Here is an 18,373-nt window from a genome sequence, read left to right on the forward strand (position 1 = left end):
AGATCAAGCTGCATTACTAAGCTGTAACACTTCTGATAATCTGTTTATTGGCTTTAAATTTTAGGTGGGGGCTCAAATTAGAATTGGATGACTGATCTTTACGTCCTTCGGTGCTTAGAATTAGCTTGAATTCCCGAAATCGTTATTTCGAACCACCTCTCCTGAATGTAAGGGCTGGGCCTCGCAGCAACCCAATTTATGAGGTGCTGTTGAGCAGGCGAGGGACAGTACTCGCTGTATGGGGGTGTATTGGAACTGAACTGCCTCGGGGAATTATGTATATTATGTACCTACCATTCCTGTCATTAGGCGAGGCGTGTATTTATTTAACTTTTTTTAATTGTTATGTGTCTATTAGTAACATGAAGTGCACTTTGAAACGTGTGCATGGATAAAAAAAAAAAAAATAAATAAATAAATAAATTGATAAACTATTTGAAACTATAGTGTAAAATGAGTGAGCGAGTCCGAAAAAGTTTTATGGGAAATATGCTATGTTCGTGCTGTCACATCTCCATGTATTCTAATATCCAACTTAGCCTTGAATCTATGTATACTTTTTTTTTTTCATTTATTATCTCCACATCCAGACAGTTCCATACATCATCAATACTCCTTTCTATACAGGAAACTATACTTTTTTTACATCTATTCTATAAGCACTCTTCTTCAGCCTCTTTCCATGTCCTCTATATATCACGTGTATCACAAACCATCAAGTCATTCCGGTCTATCTTCTCCACTCCCTCGTAAGGTTTATTATTTATTATGTATTGCCATCAGATCTCCCCATTCTTTCCCTTTTTCCAACGTTGGTAGATGTAACCTTTCCAATCTCTCTTCATGTCTAGTGCCCGATATTTGATACAATCTTCATTGCTGCTCTCTGAACTCTCTCCAACTTTTTTTATTTATTTTTTTTTTATTGTAGGGCAACCACACTACCACTGCATATTCCAGTCTAGGTCCAATCAGTGTGTGTGTGTGTGTGTGTCGTTAATTCTCCATCTCATGTATTTACAAAGGAAAATGACTGAAATATTTATAAAAATTTATTAAGAATTGCACAGTATTAACCTGGCATCTCTCCACAGAGGTCGAGATGTGGTGGACATGCAGCTCTTGAAAGGAGGCACCATGAATGAAGACTTCTCTGCAGTGCCAGGACTAGAGGAGCAGAAGCTGGGATGACCACATGCATCTCCAAATAAATTTATCCACAAGGCTCAGAATCCAGGTACAAATGGTCTCTCTCTCAATATATTCATTCTCACTCCATTTTTCATACAGTACAAGGATGTAATATTTTGATCTCAAACATATATTCAAGTCAAACCAAAGAAAATCCAGCATAGTCTAAACCAGTCTCTCTCTGCACAGACAAGGCAACATGATGGATGAACACACTCCCCTGCACTGCACCAACAAGATGGCTGTGTGAGGCAACTGCATCTGCACTCAAAAGATAGTTTATCCAGCAAGCATCTTGGAAAGATGGTTTGTTGCATTTTCGTCATTTGTGGTGGTGGTGGTGGTGGTGGTGGTGGTAGTAGTAGTAGTAGTAGTAGTAGTAGTAGTAGTAGTAGTAGTAGTAGTAGTAGTAGTAGTAGTAGTAGTAGTAGTTCATAGATTTGTCTGTGAAAGTGTTAGGCATTGTGTTTGCAGAGATGAATCTTCATTTCTAGAGCAGGTGTGTGTGTGGGGGGGCGGGGATTGAGAATTGCTACAGCACTTCATTAAAAGATTATCTGACACCAAGTACTCTATCCCCACAGGTGTCTTGAGTCTCACACTTGGCAGTTTCTTAGCTGAGGTAGCTGCAAACAAGAATCTCTCCTCCAGCATCCTGGGAACACCTACAAGAGTCAAGCCTGATCAAGCCCATCTACACACCATATGAACACACACTCACTCATGCACTCACTCTCTCTCTCTCTCTCTCTCTCTCTCTCTCTCTCTCTCTCTCTCTCTCTCTCTCTCTCTCTCTCTCTCTCTCTCTCTCTCTCTCAGACCACAGACCAACACTATGTCCCCCCACAGTATGTTTACCATTCCTTGCTAAACACAGTACATCATACATGTTTACATATGTGGAAAAATGTAAATTGATACTGTATTGTATTAATAAACTTATGTGGAAAATATAAAGTATTTAAAACCCTTAAAACAATAATAATATCAACCAAGTATAGCTATTGGACAGTCAGAGCTGACCATGAATCACTCAGGCCTTGGTGATATTTGGGTCAATCAGGAACATGGCAGACGCACATTTAGCAGTGTCCCATCACGGGTGTGTGAAGGAATGGAAGCAAGTAATGGGCCACAAGAGGCAGCTGCTGGGGAGTGAACCCTTGACAAGAGACACTCACATCAAATGTGAATCTGACACGTCAGGATGATCACCAAGGCATGAGTGATTCTTGCTTGACCTGGACTGTCTTTTCACCACACATGTACAACTAAACACTCATATTAGTAACAATGACAGAGATTTACACAAAATCCTCTCCATACAACAAAGCTTAACCCAGTAACTTAAGGAACATAACTGGCCAGTTAAAGTTTATCCAGATCCAGAACTTGCATTTACCTGACTAATGACCGTACACTGACAAATACTCTGAAATGTCTCTACAGTACAATAAAAAAAAATATGTTAAGAAACATACGTGCAAAAAACAAGCAAAGTAAAGCACAATGATTAATACAAAACAGACAAGTGGAGATGAAGCTGTTGAAACACACTCTGGATATTGTGGCAACACCAAACACGAGCACAGGCCATCACACTGCCGGCTGCAAGATCTGCCTATGCACCAACAGACCTCCTGCCTTGCTTTGCTGGAATGTTAAATTACTGCCATACTGGATCTGCATAAACTGTAAGTTTTAGTATTCTTAATCACAAATGTTACACATTACATATAAAAACCACTCTGTTAAGCACTATAGATTGCACCCAATTGCACATATTGCACATAACTAAAAGTACTGCATAGCAGGTACATATCAAGTACAGAATTACACATTTAAGTACAGTACCATGGTTTCATCACACACAGTGCTAATTCATATATAACTATTGCATATATTTTTGGGGTAAATGCAGCACAGAGTCAATAAGACCTGAGTGAACACTGAACACATAATATCAAGTAGCTCCCCTTATAAAATAACTTGTGTTCATTAAAAGACCTCACTGAACTGATCTCTCCAAGACTGTTCATCATATCAAGGATTTATTGCACTGTCAAGATGAGATAATCATTAACTGACACATTTATTAATTTTCATTTTATAAGCCAACAAAACTGATATGGAACCACTGATGAAGAGAAATTGAAATAACAGTAAAACAATAACAACCACTAATGAACACGAATAAAACATATGACAACAACAAAACAATAACAACTTTTTTCTATTGCTCTTTTGGAGAGAGACCCAAGAATTCCTCTTTCCTTCGAAAATATTCATCAAACCTTATGATGCCATATCTGTAGGGGAGAGAAAACAAAGTTAATGGAGAAAACCAGATATGCAGCCAAGACAAAGAGCCCACACATACACACACTGGTTTCATTACCATTAGTACAAACTTGATAAGGCTGAAAACTTAAGCCAGTAAGTCCTGAGTCAGTCTAATCTAACAAAAAGAAAATGAAGAACACCAGAAATGCAGCCAAGATTAAATGCCCACCCATGCCCACAGTAATCAGTTAGCAGAGTATAGAATTATTAGAGTTAAGAGCTGTTGAGAATATAAAAGTAAGTTGTAAGTCAATCCAATTTAACATCCATTCCTCCATCAAGACAAGGTACCCACACTAAGCAGTTTTATTAATATTAGTAGAAAGTTAAGACGACTGAGAATATAAGCAGGTAAGTCCTGAATCAGTCTAATGTAACACCCATTCCTCAGAGCTCTCTCTACTCCTCCACCCTCCCACCAGTCTGAAGTACTAACACTTTTTCTCCTATTATCACACCTCCAACATACACTCACATGCAAGCATATCTTGACTTGCACTTCATAGACTTGACTTCATAGAAAGACATCCATACATTAAAAATCATAAATCAGTATTTTCTCAATAGACTTACATTGATATATATTACATTAGTCAAGTTATGTTCCACCACATCATCTAATTCCCAGATATCACATAATTATGTCCTATCTGATGCCTGACCCTTCTCTGAATACTTAAAATAAAACTTCTATTCTATCAACATACCAGGCCAGCAATCCCACATGAGGCAGCCCAGACAAAGCACCACACATTCACTCACACATCAAACTTACTCAAGAAAATCAAAGTCTATGTAGGAGTAGTGGGCTTGAACGAAGGCCCAGGTGCCCCAGAAGAGATGGGATGCCAAGGCAAACTTATTGGTCCAGATGTACCACTTTTCTATTTCCTTTTCATCAATTTCTGTCTCGCTCTTCCCAAAGTAGTGAGCCAAGTAGCTGCACAGCCATCGGCACTGGAACTCCTTACTTGGATACAGATTGTAGTCCACCTCATCAACTCCTGTGAAAGAACATGTCATCAAATATCTGTAAAGGTGTCAATCTTTTATCTCTAGCAAGACACTATCACTGGAATGACTGTTAAATGACAATTCTGCAAGAAAGTGTACCTCTCCACCACCTCTAGTATGCTGTTCCCTAATACCCACTGTCCCTCTACCTCTCTGTTAAACTCTATCTCCTTACATTTCCTGTCGCTATACTTAACACATCACTCTCAACCATATACGCTGGCTACCCACAACAACTCCATGTCCTTACTCTCTGTCATCAGCACTATGTCATCAGCATTGACTAGACATCCTAATCTCCTATCCTCAACTTCACATAACACCCTTCCCTAACACCCTGATCCTTGTTATTAACTACTCTATGTATATATTAAATAAGTTTAGGGGCATCACATACCCCTGCTGTACTCCAATACTATTTCTCATCCAACCTGTACTAATGTCTCTTAACGTGAACTTCACCTCTTTATCCTCATACAGCTTCCTAATTACCTGCACTACCTTCCTACTATCACCACTCTCCCACCCTCTTCCTCCTTCTCCTCCATTCCTCATTTCTCCCTTCTCCTACTACTATAATCTACAAACTACGTCTGGAAAATGCACTGGAAATTGAAAGAAATCTTAAAGAAGAGACGCTCCCAAGCAGGAGAGAAGGGCTCGGGCTCTGTCTGGGTCCGGTGACGTCATGGTGGACGCTCTGAACGGGATCTGTAACCTTCAATTAAACTAAGCCTTATTTGAAGAATTTTGTGGGTTATTTATCTATTTTCGTTGTTAATTCTGACTCTTTTTCAAGTCTGAGTTTGAAAATAGTCGGAAGTTTCGCTAAATATTGACGTACAGACAGAAAGGAAGGCAGGGAAAATGTACATCTTGGCCCTTAAATTTTCTTCCATTAGTTTGTGTCTTCTTACCTGCAAATTCATTGAAGTGATTAGCAATGTCATATGCCTGGTAGTTCGCTGCCCCATACTCAAAATCTATGAAGCTGGCTTTTCTTGTCAGTTCATCCCAGATCACATTTCCCAGAAGAATGTCATTATGGGAGAAGACAATTGGACATCCTAAAGTAGTGAGGCACTTCTCAAGGTCACTGATTTCCTTCCCCAGTCGAACTTTGGTGTACTTGCGTTCCTCCAGTCTGAAGCAAAACCATCATTATAATTTGATACATACAGATGTCTCATACAGATGCAGAAGAGCAGGGAATTAAAAAAGTAATAATAATTAATTATAAAATGAAAGGGAGCATCTTGTAATTGTGTTAAGGTTGATAATTATGCTTTTATTTCATACTTAGTTTTCCTCCCATCTTAAGTAAAATTCTCATTATAACCTAATAAGTACAGAAGTCTCATATGAAAGCAGTAAGAAGGCCAAGAAATAAAAGAAGAAAATAATTAGAGTAAAATGGAATATTTTATAATTTTTACTAAGGTGAAGGATTATGCTGTTATTCCAGTCAACAGAATTTTACAAACCTTTTTTGCCTTGCTTCATCAAATTTTTCGGGTATGAGGTTCAGAAAATGCTGAATCTTGGGGAATAGTGAAGCCTTTGTGACATCTCCTCCCTGTGAGTGAAACAGGAGAAGTATAGGAACTTCCCACTATATGTGCAGGAAAGATTATCATAGATCATACAAGGTAAAAGTTAAAATATGCCATAACTGAGGAGAGCAAGCATTTTCTGGTTCATATTATGTTATGTTAGGCTGGGGTTTATAAAGTTATGTCAGTTAGGTTGGAATATATTAGGTTACATCAATTAAGGTTTGGTTAATGGCTGAATGACCAGGTTCTTTCTGTATGAACCTAAGAGGAGGCAGTCACCTGAGCAAAATCCTGACTGCCAGCCAAGATTCAAACACAAGACTTCCTGCACTGAAGTCAGACATACTACTCTGAACAACCATGCTCCCCACAGCTCACATAATGCTCCTGAACATAATATAATAACTAGTACAAGTTTAAACAAATGACTGCTTAAGATTATTTATTTGATATTTTCCTGTCCAAGCTATGCAACTGATCTTTGTAAAGTGAGGGTAGGAGTACTTTCTCTTCTCTGCTGGGGGAGAGGGACTGCAAGAGTGATGTGAATGAGTGTGAATGTGAAAACTGTGTGCCTCATCTTCGCTATCCCCTTTTGGAAGAGACAGCTTTGGTATGTAAATGTAGGTTTCCTAATACTTTCTAAAAAGAGCAAAAGCTACTCATTGCTGCCTCACATCCATTTCCAGCACACATGAAAAGAGCTGGACACAAGAAGAAAGAGTCCTATTCACTCAGAGTTTACAAGCAATGAACAGCATTACAGCATTACCTCAGTCTTATGAAACTTTGCCATCTCCTGAGTGACACCCTTCCAGACTGGCTCTTGGACTATTGATGTAGTGGTTGTGGGGATTCCAATGGTGAATGCATAACAGATTCCATTCTTGAAAACAGCAAGCAATTCTGGTGCACAGCCAACCTTGTGTAAAACCTGAAAATATATTATATTGTGAATAATTATTCAAGTTACCTACTGAACCATCTAGTAAATCATGAGCCAAGAGCACTATTTAGTGTATGGACTTCAATGAAAATTAGCTCACCACTTTAACTTGGACTGAACATACTTTAAGATCTAAGGTTTCATTTCAAGTACATTTTTATAAAATCAAAACAACACAATCAATGTGGACATGTAACATACAGTAATTAGTTTAAAAAGAATTACGAACATGGTAAGGGATTAATGAAGATGTGGTCAGTGCTGAGTGACATCACATCAAACAGAACAATTTGAGGCTTCATCACAGCAGCTACACAAGCACAAGCTGTAAGCAATAACTTGACGTGCAGCTGATGCTCACTTCAATGTTTTTCCTCTCTGCCTCTCTGTCAATGAACAAGTCCGTCCCTTGGCCATACACCCTCACCAGCAGCTGGCTGTTCTTCTCATCCTGCCACACACCAATCAGCTGGTTGGTGATACCACTCGTGTACACCTGAGGGACAACACACTTGCAAAGTGAATAATGGATAACATTTCCCTTGTATTACATCTAAATTTCTACCAATTCTCACTCTTGTGACACACTGCAATGCCTGGAACAATGCTGTCTACATGGGCAATAAAATATTTAATTACCAAACTAGAAAACAATCTTCTCATCCTACAAGTGATTGTCACTTTCTTTATGATAAAAAATACCTTCATATTTTCTACCTGAATTCATACCTGGAACTGTAGCGTGTCTTTACTCCACTCAGGATGCACTTTGAGGGCGATGGACCTGGCACCCTCCTGTAGCTCAGTCTTGTCTGTGCCATTTATCTCCAGATCAACTTGCAGTGGCATGTTGCACATCCCGTCACCTATCTGAAGGCAGCACACATGGCAGATTCAAGGATTATTATAACAAACTTAGGTTGTGGGGGGGTCAAGGAAGGCATAGCCCCCCTTTAGGTTTGATAAGGTTTGGGGGTCAAAGGGGGTGCAGCCCCCACATTAGGTTAGGTTTGGGGGTTTTGTGGGAGCATCCCCCCATTAAATTAGGTTAGGAGGATATGAGGGGGGCATAGCCCCTCCAATAGGTTAGGTTTGGGAGCCCACATTTTAGTCATATTTGCTCCCCCAGCACAAAAATTTCTGAAATTAATGACTTTTCCCATAGACTTTTGTCCAAGGCCAAATTTCACTCACTTATGCATCACCAAACCGAAAATCTGCTGGGTAGGGACAAGAGACAAATATAAGAAAACGCTACAGATAAGGTCTAACAACAAAAAGCCAGCCATGAGGATGGCAGTCCCTAAAGAATAGTCACAAGGATTAACCAAAATTATAGAAGTGTCTCGCAACTACTACTTACAACTACGCATTAACTACTACAAATACTATGACTACCAGCACCACTATCATCACCATTACCATCTGTCATACATCATTTCACCACCACCACCACCACCTCAGCAACACTACACACACACTACACAGACTTCACAGATCACACTCACCCAACAGAATCTAGTCCACACGCATCACCTAAGACTCTCACATACTTACATGATGTTATTAATGCCACTCACGCCACTCCCGGCCGCCACTCCCCCGTCAGCTGTGGTAAGCTGCCATGTGTCGTCAGTTTATTGTGGTCTCTATGGCAGCAACTTTCTGTCTTTCCAACAATACCTTTTCTTTCAGTTTTGTCTTATTTTACTGATGATTTTCTTAGATTTGTGTTTTTTATTGTCTTTTTTTGGGGGGTTATATTTTCCTGTGGTTATTGCTTAGTTTATCTGTTCTTGTGCTATTTATTTATTTTTTCTTACATTATCTCATTTAGTTATTTCTTCTTTGTCTCTATTTCTTATTATTACTGTTCTTTTTCTCCTCCTCCTCTTTTTCTTGCTCTCAGTAACATATATTCTGAATAAAAACTTTTCTATGTTCTGTTTTTTTTTGTTTTTGTGTGTGTGTGTGTGTGTGTGTTTTTGCTCTCAGTATCTGTCTAGTGTCTATCTACATCATTATCTCTTATCTGTCTGTATCTGACTTTTCCTTCATGTAGTGGTCATGGCAGAAAAACTTCCAGAGCACCTCTGCTTATCTAAACATCTTTTCTTCGCATACTCAACTGTTCTACCTTTACTATTTCTCCATCTTTCACACATCTATTCCTTTACTCTATCCTTCCACTTTCTAAGCACCCTTTCTTTTTTGTTAGAGAACTTCAGTGTCACTCATATATATACACACATTCTTTATAAACCCTTCACTCTTCATCAGAGTCTGGTGCATCTGTTATATCAATGAGCTGACAATCATAATGAACATATGAAAATAAGGGAAGCTGCAAAAAGTCATCAGGCCTACACATGACAGCCTCTACTTAAAACATGCCTGCCTATTTCCACTTATCCTCGTCCATAAATCTACATTGCTCTGAGATGACACGAGATGTTTCTTTCTGCTGTCAACATTTCCTACTTAACAGGCAGCAACAAAGACCAAAGTCACAAAGGCAATCATCTTTATTGATCTTTTACTGCATATAAAACTTGGATGACACATCTCAAAAGGACATGACTTCACAGTGCATATTCTTTATATATATTATATATATATATATATATATATATATATATATATATATATATATATATATATATATATATATATATATATATATATATATATATATATATATATATATATATATATATATATGTATATATCAATCACCTGGAATGTATAATTCACTATCTCAAGAGCTTTGTAAATCTAACTATCAAAAGGAACTTTTTGACAATTAGGGATTACATTAAAAGGCACCCAACAAGGCAGAAGCAAGACAGTATGACACTTTCTCTGGACAGAGGGAGCCAGGACAGGAAATCACACCTTGCAGTGTCAAGTCAACCCCTCAATCTGAGACCATTGAGGGGCAATAAAGGAAAAGAACTCAAATCACATCAAGGTTTCACATACAAAAAAATACAGTATTTCACATCATGGTGTGTACATATATAATTCTTCTTGTCAATTTCTTATCTAACAAAATGTTGGAAAGCAAATGCAGCCACTTTTCCTTTCCAGAAAACATAAATACACAAGACATTGGAAAAAAGAAAAAAAAAAAAGAAGCCTATAAAGTCAGTTTAAAAAGGGTACTTATTCAACATTTCTTTATCCCAGTTCAACTTACATTTAAAAATCCTTAAAATACACAAGTTGCTTCACTAATAGCACCAGCTTCTGACTTCATGACTGCCATCAACTACGGAGAGGAGTGTTTTTCCGCGAGGTCCTCCTGGATATAGGGGTGCTCTCCCGGGAGCTTCCACCGTGTTTGTGGCAAAACACACCTTCTCCTGAGACTGTGTTGCGACACAACTGTCCATTTTTACAAACAGAAGCGCAGAGTTTCCGTGGCGTGAGGCTTTTTGATGACACAGTGCTGGAAAGCAACAAAGGCACAGCTTCAAACATCCAAAGTCTGCTTTCTAAAGACATCATTTATGTACAACCTTTCCCAACAGCACAGTCAGAGCAAATCCACATCATGACTCAGCCTACATTCAAGGCAACATATCCACACAGCCACATCCAAATGAACCTATTTATGCCCATTTGACTTATCCATTGTAACTAAAGAATACAGTGTAATGTTTCAGGTATTACATAATTCCTCTCATCCAATACTTTGCAGTGAATGAAGTATGACAATCTATACATAAGTTTGCTTCAAACATTAAAACTGGACTTACCTTCTATTCAATACAGCTTCTTTCAAGGGACTACTTGAGGTTATGTTTCCACTGTTGACCGATACATTGTGGTGAAATGTCTTGGGCTGGCTAGTGTTGAGGTGGTCAAGAAGACGATAGCGAACATTGGACAAGGCCTGAAATGATGCACAACATTACAATACAATGACTGCCCAAGGAAGTTTCAGGAAAGGCAAATTATATCTAAGACTACCTGATCTATACAAGTGTGTGTTATCAGGAAATCCATCTCCATAAAAGATTGCAATCTTCTTTAAATTTATAAGGCAGAATGAAATAAAACCATATATACTTCCAGTCTTTGCTAATCATAGACCAACCAACATACCTCATTCACTTAAATAAGCCTAACATAAATTTTTCAACAACAGTAAAAAGTGTGAAATTTTACTAGTCATTGTACTTTGGTAAATTCAAGTGGACATTTTACATTTAAGCTCATCTTCTTTTAAAAGCTTTACCACCTTTGCAGTTATGTCTGGCTCTCCATTCTTCTCTGGTGTGATATTTTCTGATTCTGGGTCTGAGTCTTGTACTATGTTGTCAACTTCCTTATGTGCTTCAAGTGTGCCTGCTTTACCTCCACTAAATGTGCTGCCAAACACCCTGAAATAAACAGGATCATAAGAAATAACAACTTGCACCATCTCTCCCACCCTATGAAAGTATCAGCAAAGACAATGTTTATTTAGAAGCAGGCATGACATCACACTACAGCTCCTGATTCTCTAACAACCTTCTTCTCAGAAAGGAGATGCTAGATGGTGCAACAGGTGAAGGTTCCTCTTCGTCACTGGAGAAATCACACTCCTTTAGTAATGATGATGAGGACTGGGATGAGGAGGAGGTGTTGGCAGATCTGAAAAAAAAAGAAAAAAAAAATTACATATCTTCAATAGATTTACCACCTATCACATTTTCAGTTCCTCACTCCCATCAGACTAACTGTATAGTAAGAAGGATTTCAGATACATTTCCTCCTTCAGCAAGAAACAAAAAACAAAACAATATGCATATCTAATCAATGAGTCATGATACCCACAAGACCCCAGGCTCATATCCCACTCACAACCATCTGCTTCACATATATTATATAGGAGTTTACAGTGACCTACTATTGCCATACCCTAGTGATGAGTGCTGATCCAGTTCCTGTGTCCTCTCCACAACACTTCCAGTAAGGTGAAGGAAGGAGTTCTGCTCACACTTGGACTTCTTATGATGTCTATACAAACTCCACAAGCAGGAGAATACCAGGTTCACTGAAACAAGATATCTAATTATCTATTCTACATCCTAGGCTGGCAATCCCTCATGGGATGGCCCAGACAAGTCACCACACCCTCACACACACATCATTCACACTCTTATTCCTGTTGGCCACCAGGGGAAGGGGATAGTCTTGTGGCTAACAGTACCAAAGCCCAGGAGCCCAGGCACAGCTAACTGAACACAATAAACAGACTCTTGCATTGCTGAAGAGTAAAAACAAAGATGTGAACAGCACATACATAATTTATTACAACTTTTCAAAAAGGAGAATACTAACCAATGATACAGAGAGCTAAGACGGTGGTGAGTGTGGAGAACTGCAGACTTGTTTCATGTTTGATCTCCGAGAAAGCATTGAGTGGCACCAGAACCACCAGGGCCACGCGGGTCAAGTACGGCACCTGAGGCAGAGGCCATGTTAGTGCTGGCCACTTGTAATATTCCTTCCTGTATATGCACAGTGGAGTTCAATAAATACTGATTCTAATACAACAGAAACAACACCACAAGAAAAATTAATAGGACAATATTCCACACACTTCCCTTCCCCAAAGAAAGAGAGAAGTCTTTGAGTGATATTCTATATATAGTAAATTATCATTCAAATTCTGAAACTGATTACTTACCAACAACTCTTACTTGCAGCATACAAGAAGAAAGCTAGATTTATAAAAGACAGGAAGGAACTGGTTCTCAAAAAGTGGTAAGTGAATGGAACAGACTCAGTAATCAGGTTGTGACAGCCAAGTTAGTGGGGATCAGTAATCTGGTTCTTAGTGCCGAGTCATTAGTAAATTTTAAAAGAAGATTAGACAAATTCATGGATAAGGATGATAGGTGGAAATAGGAGTCATGTTTCACATATGAAATACCACATGCAGGCCTGACAGTTTCTTACAGCTTCCTTTATTTTCTTATATTCTTATGTTCCTACAAATATGAAATTCCACAAAAACACACCTGCAGGAAAGTAGCCGAGATCATTCCCACCAAGAAATAGCCAGCGTGGAGGACACAAGTGTACACCTTCTGCACAGTGTTGTCTGTGCCGCCAACCAGGGAGGTGATCCACGACAGCTGGTCCTCCACCCCCTGCCTGGTGGACTGCAGCATATCCATCAGGTGGTACACTGTGGCGTTCATCCGCTGCATGTCGTCAGTCAGGCGGCTGTATTGCCGCACTGTTTCTTCATGGGCATGCAGTATGTTTTGTGTGCTGGCATCTGAAATGTGAGATTAAAATGTTTTAATATAAACTGGAATTCTACCTGAGGGAAAAAGGTACTTGGCTCAGGACAATCATTTTTTTTTAGATTTCTTGAGTATTGAGTGCAATATATTTTGTGTGGTGGTATCTGTAACATGTGAATACATTACAACATAAACTGTAATCCTACCTGAGGGGAAAAGGTACTTGGCTTATTTATTTATTTATTTATTTTATTTTATTTCTTGAGGGTTGAGTGCAATAAATTTTGTATGCTGGTGTCTGAAACATCTGATTAAAACATTAAAATTTAAACTGGAGTTCTACCTGAGGTTTCAAAAAAAAAAGGTACTAAGCTTATTAGAGACTTTTATTTCTTGAGTATCTTGGTAGAATCACTCAAGAAATTTAAACAAAATATCTGTAATAAGGTAATTAGAGTACAGTTATAATGCCCCCTGCTTTATGTGATCCATGTGTTGCTGCTGCCTAAAACCTAACCATCCAGGGCAGAAACCTTTCATGAATTAAGCTCCTGACGTGGGATCAAGTCCGAATGACACTGCTGATGATCTGGCCAGCATACTTACTAAGCTTTTGCCAGATCTTGAGTGCATTGTCCTGTATCCTGGAGAGATCCTGGAGAATCATCTCATGGCCAGCTCTCTGCTTGTCTTCTTGGCTCATCAGCTGCTCCTTTGCTTCCTCTGTCAACAACATTCTCATCAGACAAGTAGATGATGTAGGAATGTTCTGTTCAATATAATAACAGTACTGAACAGAAGAAAATTTTGGATGATACATGGAAATAGGTAGGTATGTTTCATACAGGAACTGACACATGTAAGCCTGACATCTTCTTACAGCTTCTCTTATTTTCTTATGTTCTTATCCAGATTTTTGGAAGTTATTATGATGAAAAAACTAAAAAATATTAGTAAATGTACCTTCCCATACCTATAAATGATATATACACTCATACACACACACAATTACAATTCACTTTCCTCTCTAACCTCTCCACCACAAGACAGAGCAGCTTCAAGTTGAAACACACCAATTTTCCGTTTGATTGATTCTGTTATAAGAGCAAGTTCCCTCTGTCCGGATGCAATCAGCTTCTTCTCTCTTGAAAGCTCCCTCAGATTAAGTGAAATGTAGCTGTGGACATGCTGATGGGCTGTGGAGAGCTGCTGCTGCTGCTGCTTTAGATGCTCATGACCCTGGCTGAGGGTGTCAAGAGTTTCAGATGTAGCTTTCCCCAGTGCCATCTGACCCTCCTGAAATAACAGTGAAAAATCATGCATGTTTCATAAAAAGTGATGAAATACAAGACTGCATTGCTTACATGTGATCATAATTAACCCTTTGATTGTTCTGGGTTCTCCATAAACTTAACAAAATGGTCTGATGCAAGTATAAGGTAATAATTTTGGTAGATGCCACTTCCAGCAAATGAAGAAAGGGTAATTAGAACTTTTAAGTGCCTGTAGTTACATTTCTGTGTATTATTATTGTTTATGGTTACTCAAATAAGTGATAATGTCATTAGTAGTTAAAAGGTCAAAGATAGCTATCTCTGAAACATCATGTCCTTGTATGAACCAATTTCCAGCCTTTTCACTCACCTGCAAATCACTCATGGACTTTATCTGTTCCTCAGCAGACTGCATCAAAACATTCACAGCCATCTGAGTCTTGGCTCCGAACTGTTCCTGCCGGGATGCATAACACACAGCTCGGGCACGGTTAGACACGATGTGGTAGGCGTTCCAGGTGTTGGAGTCCATGTCCCTAGTGCAATCAGAAAGGGACTGCAAGAAAACTTCACATCAGTCTATATTAGCCAGACCTGGATTGATTGACCAGATTTCCGCACAAAAGATCTATGTAAAAACAAAAAGTAAGATCTCGAAGCCAGCTTTACAAAACAACAAATGTGGGAACCAACAACTTTTTTTTTTGTAAGAGGTACTGGCCATGGGGAACAAAAAGAAGGGGAAAAAGATAAACCTACTGAGGTGCCAGTCCCCAAAGAGAGCCCATAAAGAACAATCCAGAAATGGAGGATAAGTGTCCTGAAATCTCCCTGTTGAAAGAATTCAAGTCACAGGCAGGAGGAAATACAGAAGCAGGCAGGGAGTTCTCAAGTTTAATTAAACAGAATCCTGCTTAAGAGATGAATGTACAACAATAGTAGCATTTCATAGCACACTTCAGAAGCCACAATTTTAGTGAGAATCAGCAACTTCTTACCATATCACTTGTGCAGTGGAACACTGCTCGATTTTCAACTGCAGACTGACAGTTCAGAAGATTCACAGCAACTTTGGACAGGTCCTCTTCATTCAGCTCTCCACAAGACTTCTCAAGAGCAAGGATGACCTGAAAGCCATAGAAACATATGACTAAACCATCAAGTTACAAATAATTACTGTTGCTGCACTTCATGGATGAGTGTGCATGTCAATTCCTATCCTATTTCCATTGACTCATCTCACGCTGCACCATAAGGAACTGTTACAAGGGGAAATAAAATGTACTAGGATAAGTAATGTAGTGTAATTATGTCTGTGTGGGTTTGTGTGTGTGTGTGGGTGCATGTATCAGTCGTCCTGGACTTTTGTTGGCGTGCGCGGGAAGCTAGGCATCCTGCCTTGAGGCCTGCAGTGGTGCGGGCTGAAGCCAGCAGTTGGACATGATTGAAGGAACACATAGGTGCCATGTGCTTAACAGCCAGTGAGAGAGTTGGTCTGAGTGTTACATGTGTCATGTTACTGTGTCCTGTACTGTGCCCAGTATTGTGCCCTGTGCTTAGTGAATAAACATGTGTCACATGTACCCAAGCATGTCACTACCATCTAGTGTACTGGTCTGCCTGAGTCTGGAGAAAAGTAGCTTTGTGTCTACCAGCACCAATACCAAGCCCAGTCACAAGGAGAATGAGCTGTCTCCTGCATCTTAGGGCTGCAGAGACAATAAGGACAGGGGTTCATGACAGAACATCAGGAAAAGAAAAACCTGACAAATTTTCATGATTGCAGAGGATAATGAATAACAGCTTATCAGCATTAGAAATAGTTTAAACACAAACTTACCTTATGGTGACACACATCCAACTCTGACAGTTTGATGGTGCCAAGTTCTGTGGCCTCCTTCAAAAACTTCTCATCTGAAGACTTGATCTCAAATGGAATTTTAGCAGTTGTAGCAATTTCCTTTGCTTCTGCAGGGTCTTCCACATGTCCTGAAAATTTATCAGATATACCATATTTCCTTGAGTAAAGGTCAATCTCAAGTATAGATCAAGCCCTGATTTCTGGCCAGGATATTAGTAATTTATAGAATACCTTGTATATGGGCTCACCATCTATATGAAGGCCAGCAACCTCTAATAGCTACCTAGCAAAAAAAAATCTGTTAACCTTAGAGTGCTGTGCTAATAATGGAATGACAAGTTATAGTATCAAATCACCACATTTTATAGGAATATGAACTGAGAGAGAGAGAGAGAGAGAGAGAGAGAGAGAGAGAGAGAGAGAGAGAGAGAGAGAGAGAGAGAGAGAGACCTGCTCCTTTCTTGTTCATTAATATGATTAAGTTGTGAAATCTTTGTCTTCACAAACACACACACACACACACATCTTCTGTACCACTTGTGTTTGGTTTATAATAATAATAATAATAATGATGATAATAATAATAATAATAATAATAATAATAATAATAATAATAATAAAGCATCATATTTTGCCGAGAAATAAAGTCACTGCTATTTCCATAATCCCTAAGTGAGAACGCGCGTTCACTAAATAAAGTGTAATAAGTGCCAGTGTCAACAAGAATTATATTGAACGAAAACACGGGAGATTTTTCAAGTTCGAACATGTCACCGGCAGGCCAGCCTCCCTCCTTCCTTCCCACCCTCCATCTCGCCACATAACACAAACCTTGTTTTATGAGGAACTGACCTGGAAAGACAGTAGGACAAGCAAACCACTAATCCAAGGGCAACTATAGATCTTAACAAGCCAACCCAAGCATAACACTGGCTGGCTTACCATTTGAACTGTGCGCTGTCTTGCTCTGCTTCTCCTCGTCTTTCTTCTTCTTGAACAGCCATGAAAATAGTCCCCCTTGGCACTGACTCACAAGGAACATCACGGTTATTACCATCAACAATCTCATGGCGGAGTAATAAAGCTACAGGACATTAAATTGAAAGGTAGAAGCTGGGTGTTTAGTCTTGACGTACAGCTGAGCCAGGCCTTTGAATCGGCTGATTTGGTCGGGAGTGTTGCCTTTGGAACGGCACTCATTGACGCGCTCCTTCTCACTCTAGGTCTTCTATTCTCTTTCCTTTTTGTTTTACATTATTATCCATAATTTTATCTTCTGTTTGTATATCCTACCCCAACTCTCTCTCTCTCTCTCTCTCTCTCTCTCTCTCTCTCTCTCTCTCTCTCTCTCTCTCTCTCTCTCTCTCTCTCTCTCTCTGTGTGTGTGTGTGTGTGTGTGTGTGTGTGTATAAAACCTAAATTCTGCTGTATTTGGAAAGTGGCAGTTTTGCATAATATTTGGAATAATTACATATGTACGACAATTTTACCAGAAGTACAATAATTTCAACCTGTGTAGTAAAATAATATGGCCAAAACAATCTGGCAACTCTGACTGCTGCCTGACAAATTAACGTCAGTGTGTCGCGTCCGTCTACGGGTGGTGTTAGTACGCGTCTGTTTCAACTCCCACTCTGACAGACTTTGTGTGTTTTTTTTTTTTTTTTTTTTGTGTGTGTGTAACCACGCCTACACAGTGGCTGCCAAGGCTTACCCATGAGTTAAACCTTCTTTAGTTGGTAATGAGGAAGGCGTGGGCTCTAGCAGTGGACACCCGAAGGCAGTAGTGGGTGAAAACAAGCAAAATAAAGAAAAGTTTGGCTGTGAGAAGATGCTAGACAGTCAGCCATAGTGATGAGAAGGCAGGAAGGAAGATCACCACCACAGGGAAGGTAAGGTCAGGAAGTGTTAGAATAAATTTAGGTAACTTAACGTAACTTTTT

General features: G+C 39.3%; 2 protein-coding genes across 4 annotated transcripts; both read right to left on the minus strand.

Annotated features, from left to right (window-relative positions):
• Positions 1-1,039: 1,039 nt before the first annotated feature.
• LOC135109315 (ethanolamine kinase 1-like) lies at positions 1,040-8,730 on the minus strand. Of its 3 annotated transcripts, none has more exons than XM_064020652.1 (8): positions 8,608-8,730; positions 7,780-7,920; positions 7,412-7,546; positions 6,877-7,038; positions 6,033-6,124; positions 5,466-5,692; positions 4,310-4,538; positions 1,040-3,500 (listed from the first exon to the last, which is right to left on the minus strand). In XM_064020652.1, the coding sequence occupies exons 2-8, from the start codon at positions 7,906-7,908 to the stop codon at positions 3,425-3,427; spliced, it is 1,050 nt and encodes a 349-aa protein (XP_063876722.1). In that variant the 5' UTR covers positions 7,909-7,920; positions 8,608-8,730; the 3' UTR covers positions 1,040-3,424. The 3 variants fall into 3 exon arrangements, with proteins under 3 accessions (XP_063876722.1, XP_063876723.1, XP_063876721.1); XM_064020653.1 differs by having other exon boundaries at positions 8,559-8,622; XM_064020651.1 differs by lacking the exon at positions 8,608-8,730 and adding an exon at positions 8,473-8,525.
• An 829-nt stretch (positions 8,731-9,559) lies between these two features.
• Positions 9,560-17,616, minus strand: LOC135109318 (protein brambleberry-like). The gene is made up of 13 exons (XM_064020654.1): positions 17,373-17,616; positions 16,410-16,558; positions 15,568-15,696; positions 14,940-15,125; positions 14,369-14,591; positions 13,902-14,018; positions 13,065-13,327; positions 12,382-12,505; positions 11,959-12,094; positions 11,569-11,691; positions 11,297-11,438; positions 10,812-10,948; positions 9,560-10,501 (listed from the first exon to the last, which is right to left on the minus strand). The coding sequence occupies exons 1-13, from the start codon at positions 17,497-17,499 to the stop codon at positions 10,318-10,320; spliced, it is 2,040 nt and encodes a 679-aa protein (XP_063876724.1). The 5' UTR covers positions 17,500-17,616; the 3' UTR covers positions 9,560-10,317.
• Between the last annotated feature and the right edge of the window lie 757 nt (positions 17,617-18,373).

Source organism: Scylla paramamosain, chromosome 18 (genome assembly GCF_035594125.1).
Source record: "Scylla paramamosain isolate STU-SP2022 chromosome 18, ASM3559412v1, whole genome shotgun sequence".
Taxonomy (NCBI): Eukaryota; Metazoa; Arthropoda; class Malacostraca; order Decapoda; family Portunidae; genus Scylla; species Scylla paramamosain.

Bases quoted from the DNA above. Each gene is read 5' to 3' on its own strand.
- LOC135109315 (XM_064020651.1), bottom strand. The intron at 6,125-6,876 runs GTAATGCTGTAA...TTTCACTCACAG, and splicing joins CAAAGTTTCATAAGACTGAG to GGAGGAGATGTCACAAAGGC. The intron at 5,693-6,032 runs GTTTGTAAAATT...GTTTTGCTTCAG, and splicing joins GATGAAGCAAGGCAAAAAAG to ACTGGAGGAACGCAAGTACA.
- LOC135109318 (XM_064020654.1), bottom strand. From the start codon at position 17,499: ATGAGATTGTTGATGGTAATAACCGTGATGTTCCTTGTGAGTCAGTGC. The intron at 12,506-13,064 runs GTGTGTTTTTGT...CCTCTGCCTCAG, and splicing joins TCTCGGCTACTTTCCTGCAG to GTGCCGTACTTGACCCGCGT. The intron at 10,949-11,296 runs GTGGTAAAGCTT...GCATCATTTCAG, and splicing joins AGCCAGACATAACTGCAAAG to GCCTTGTCCAATGTTCGCTA.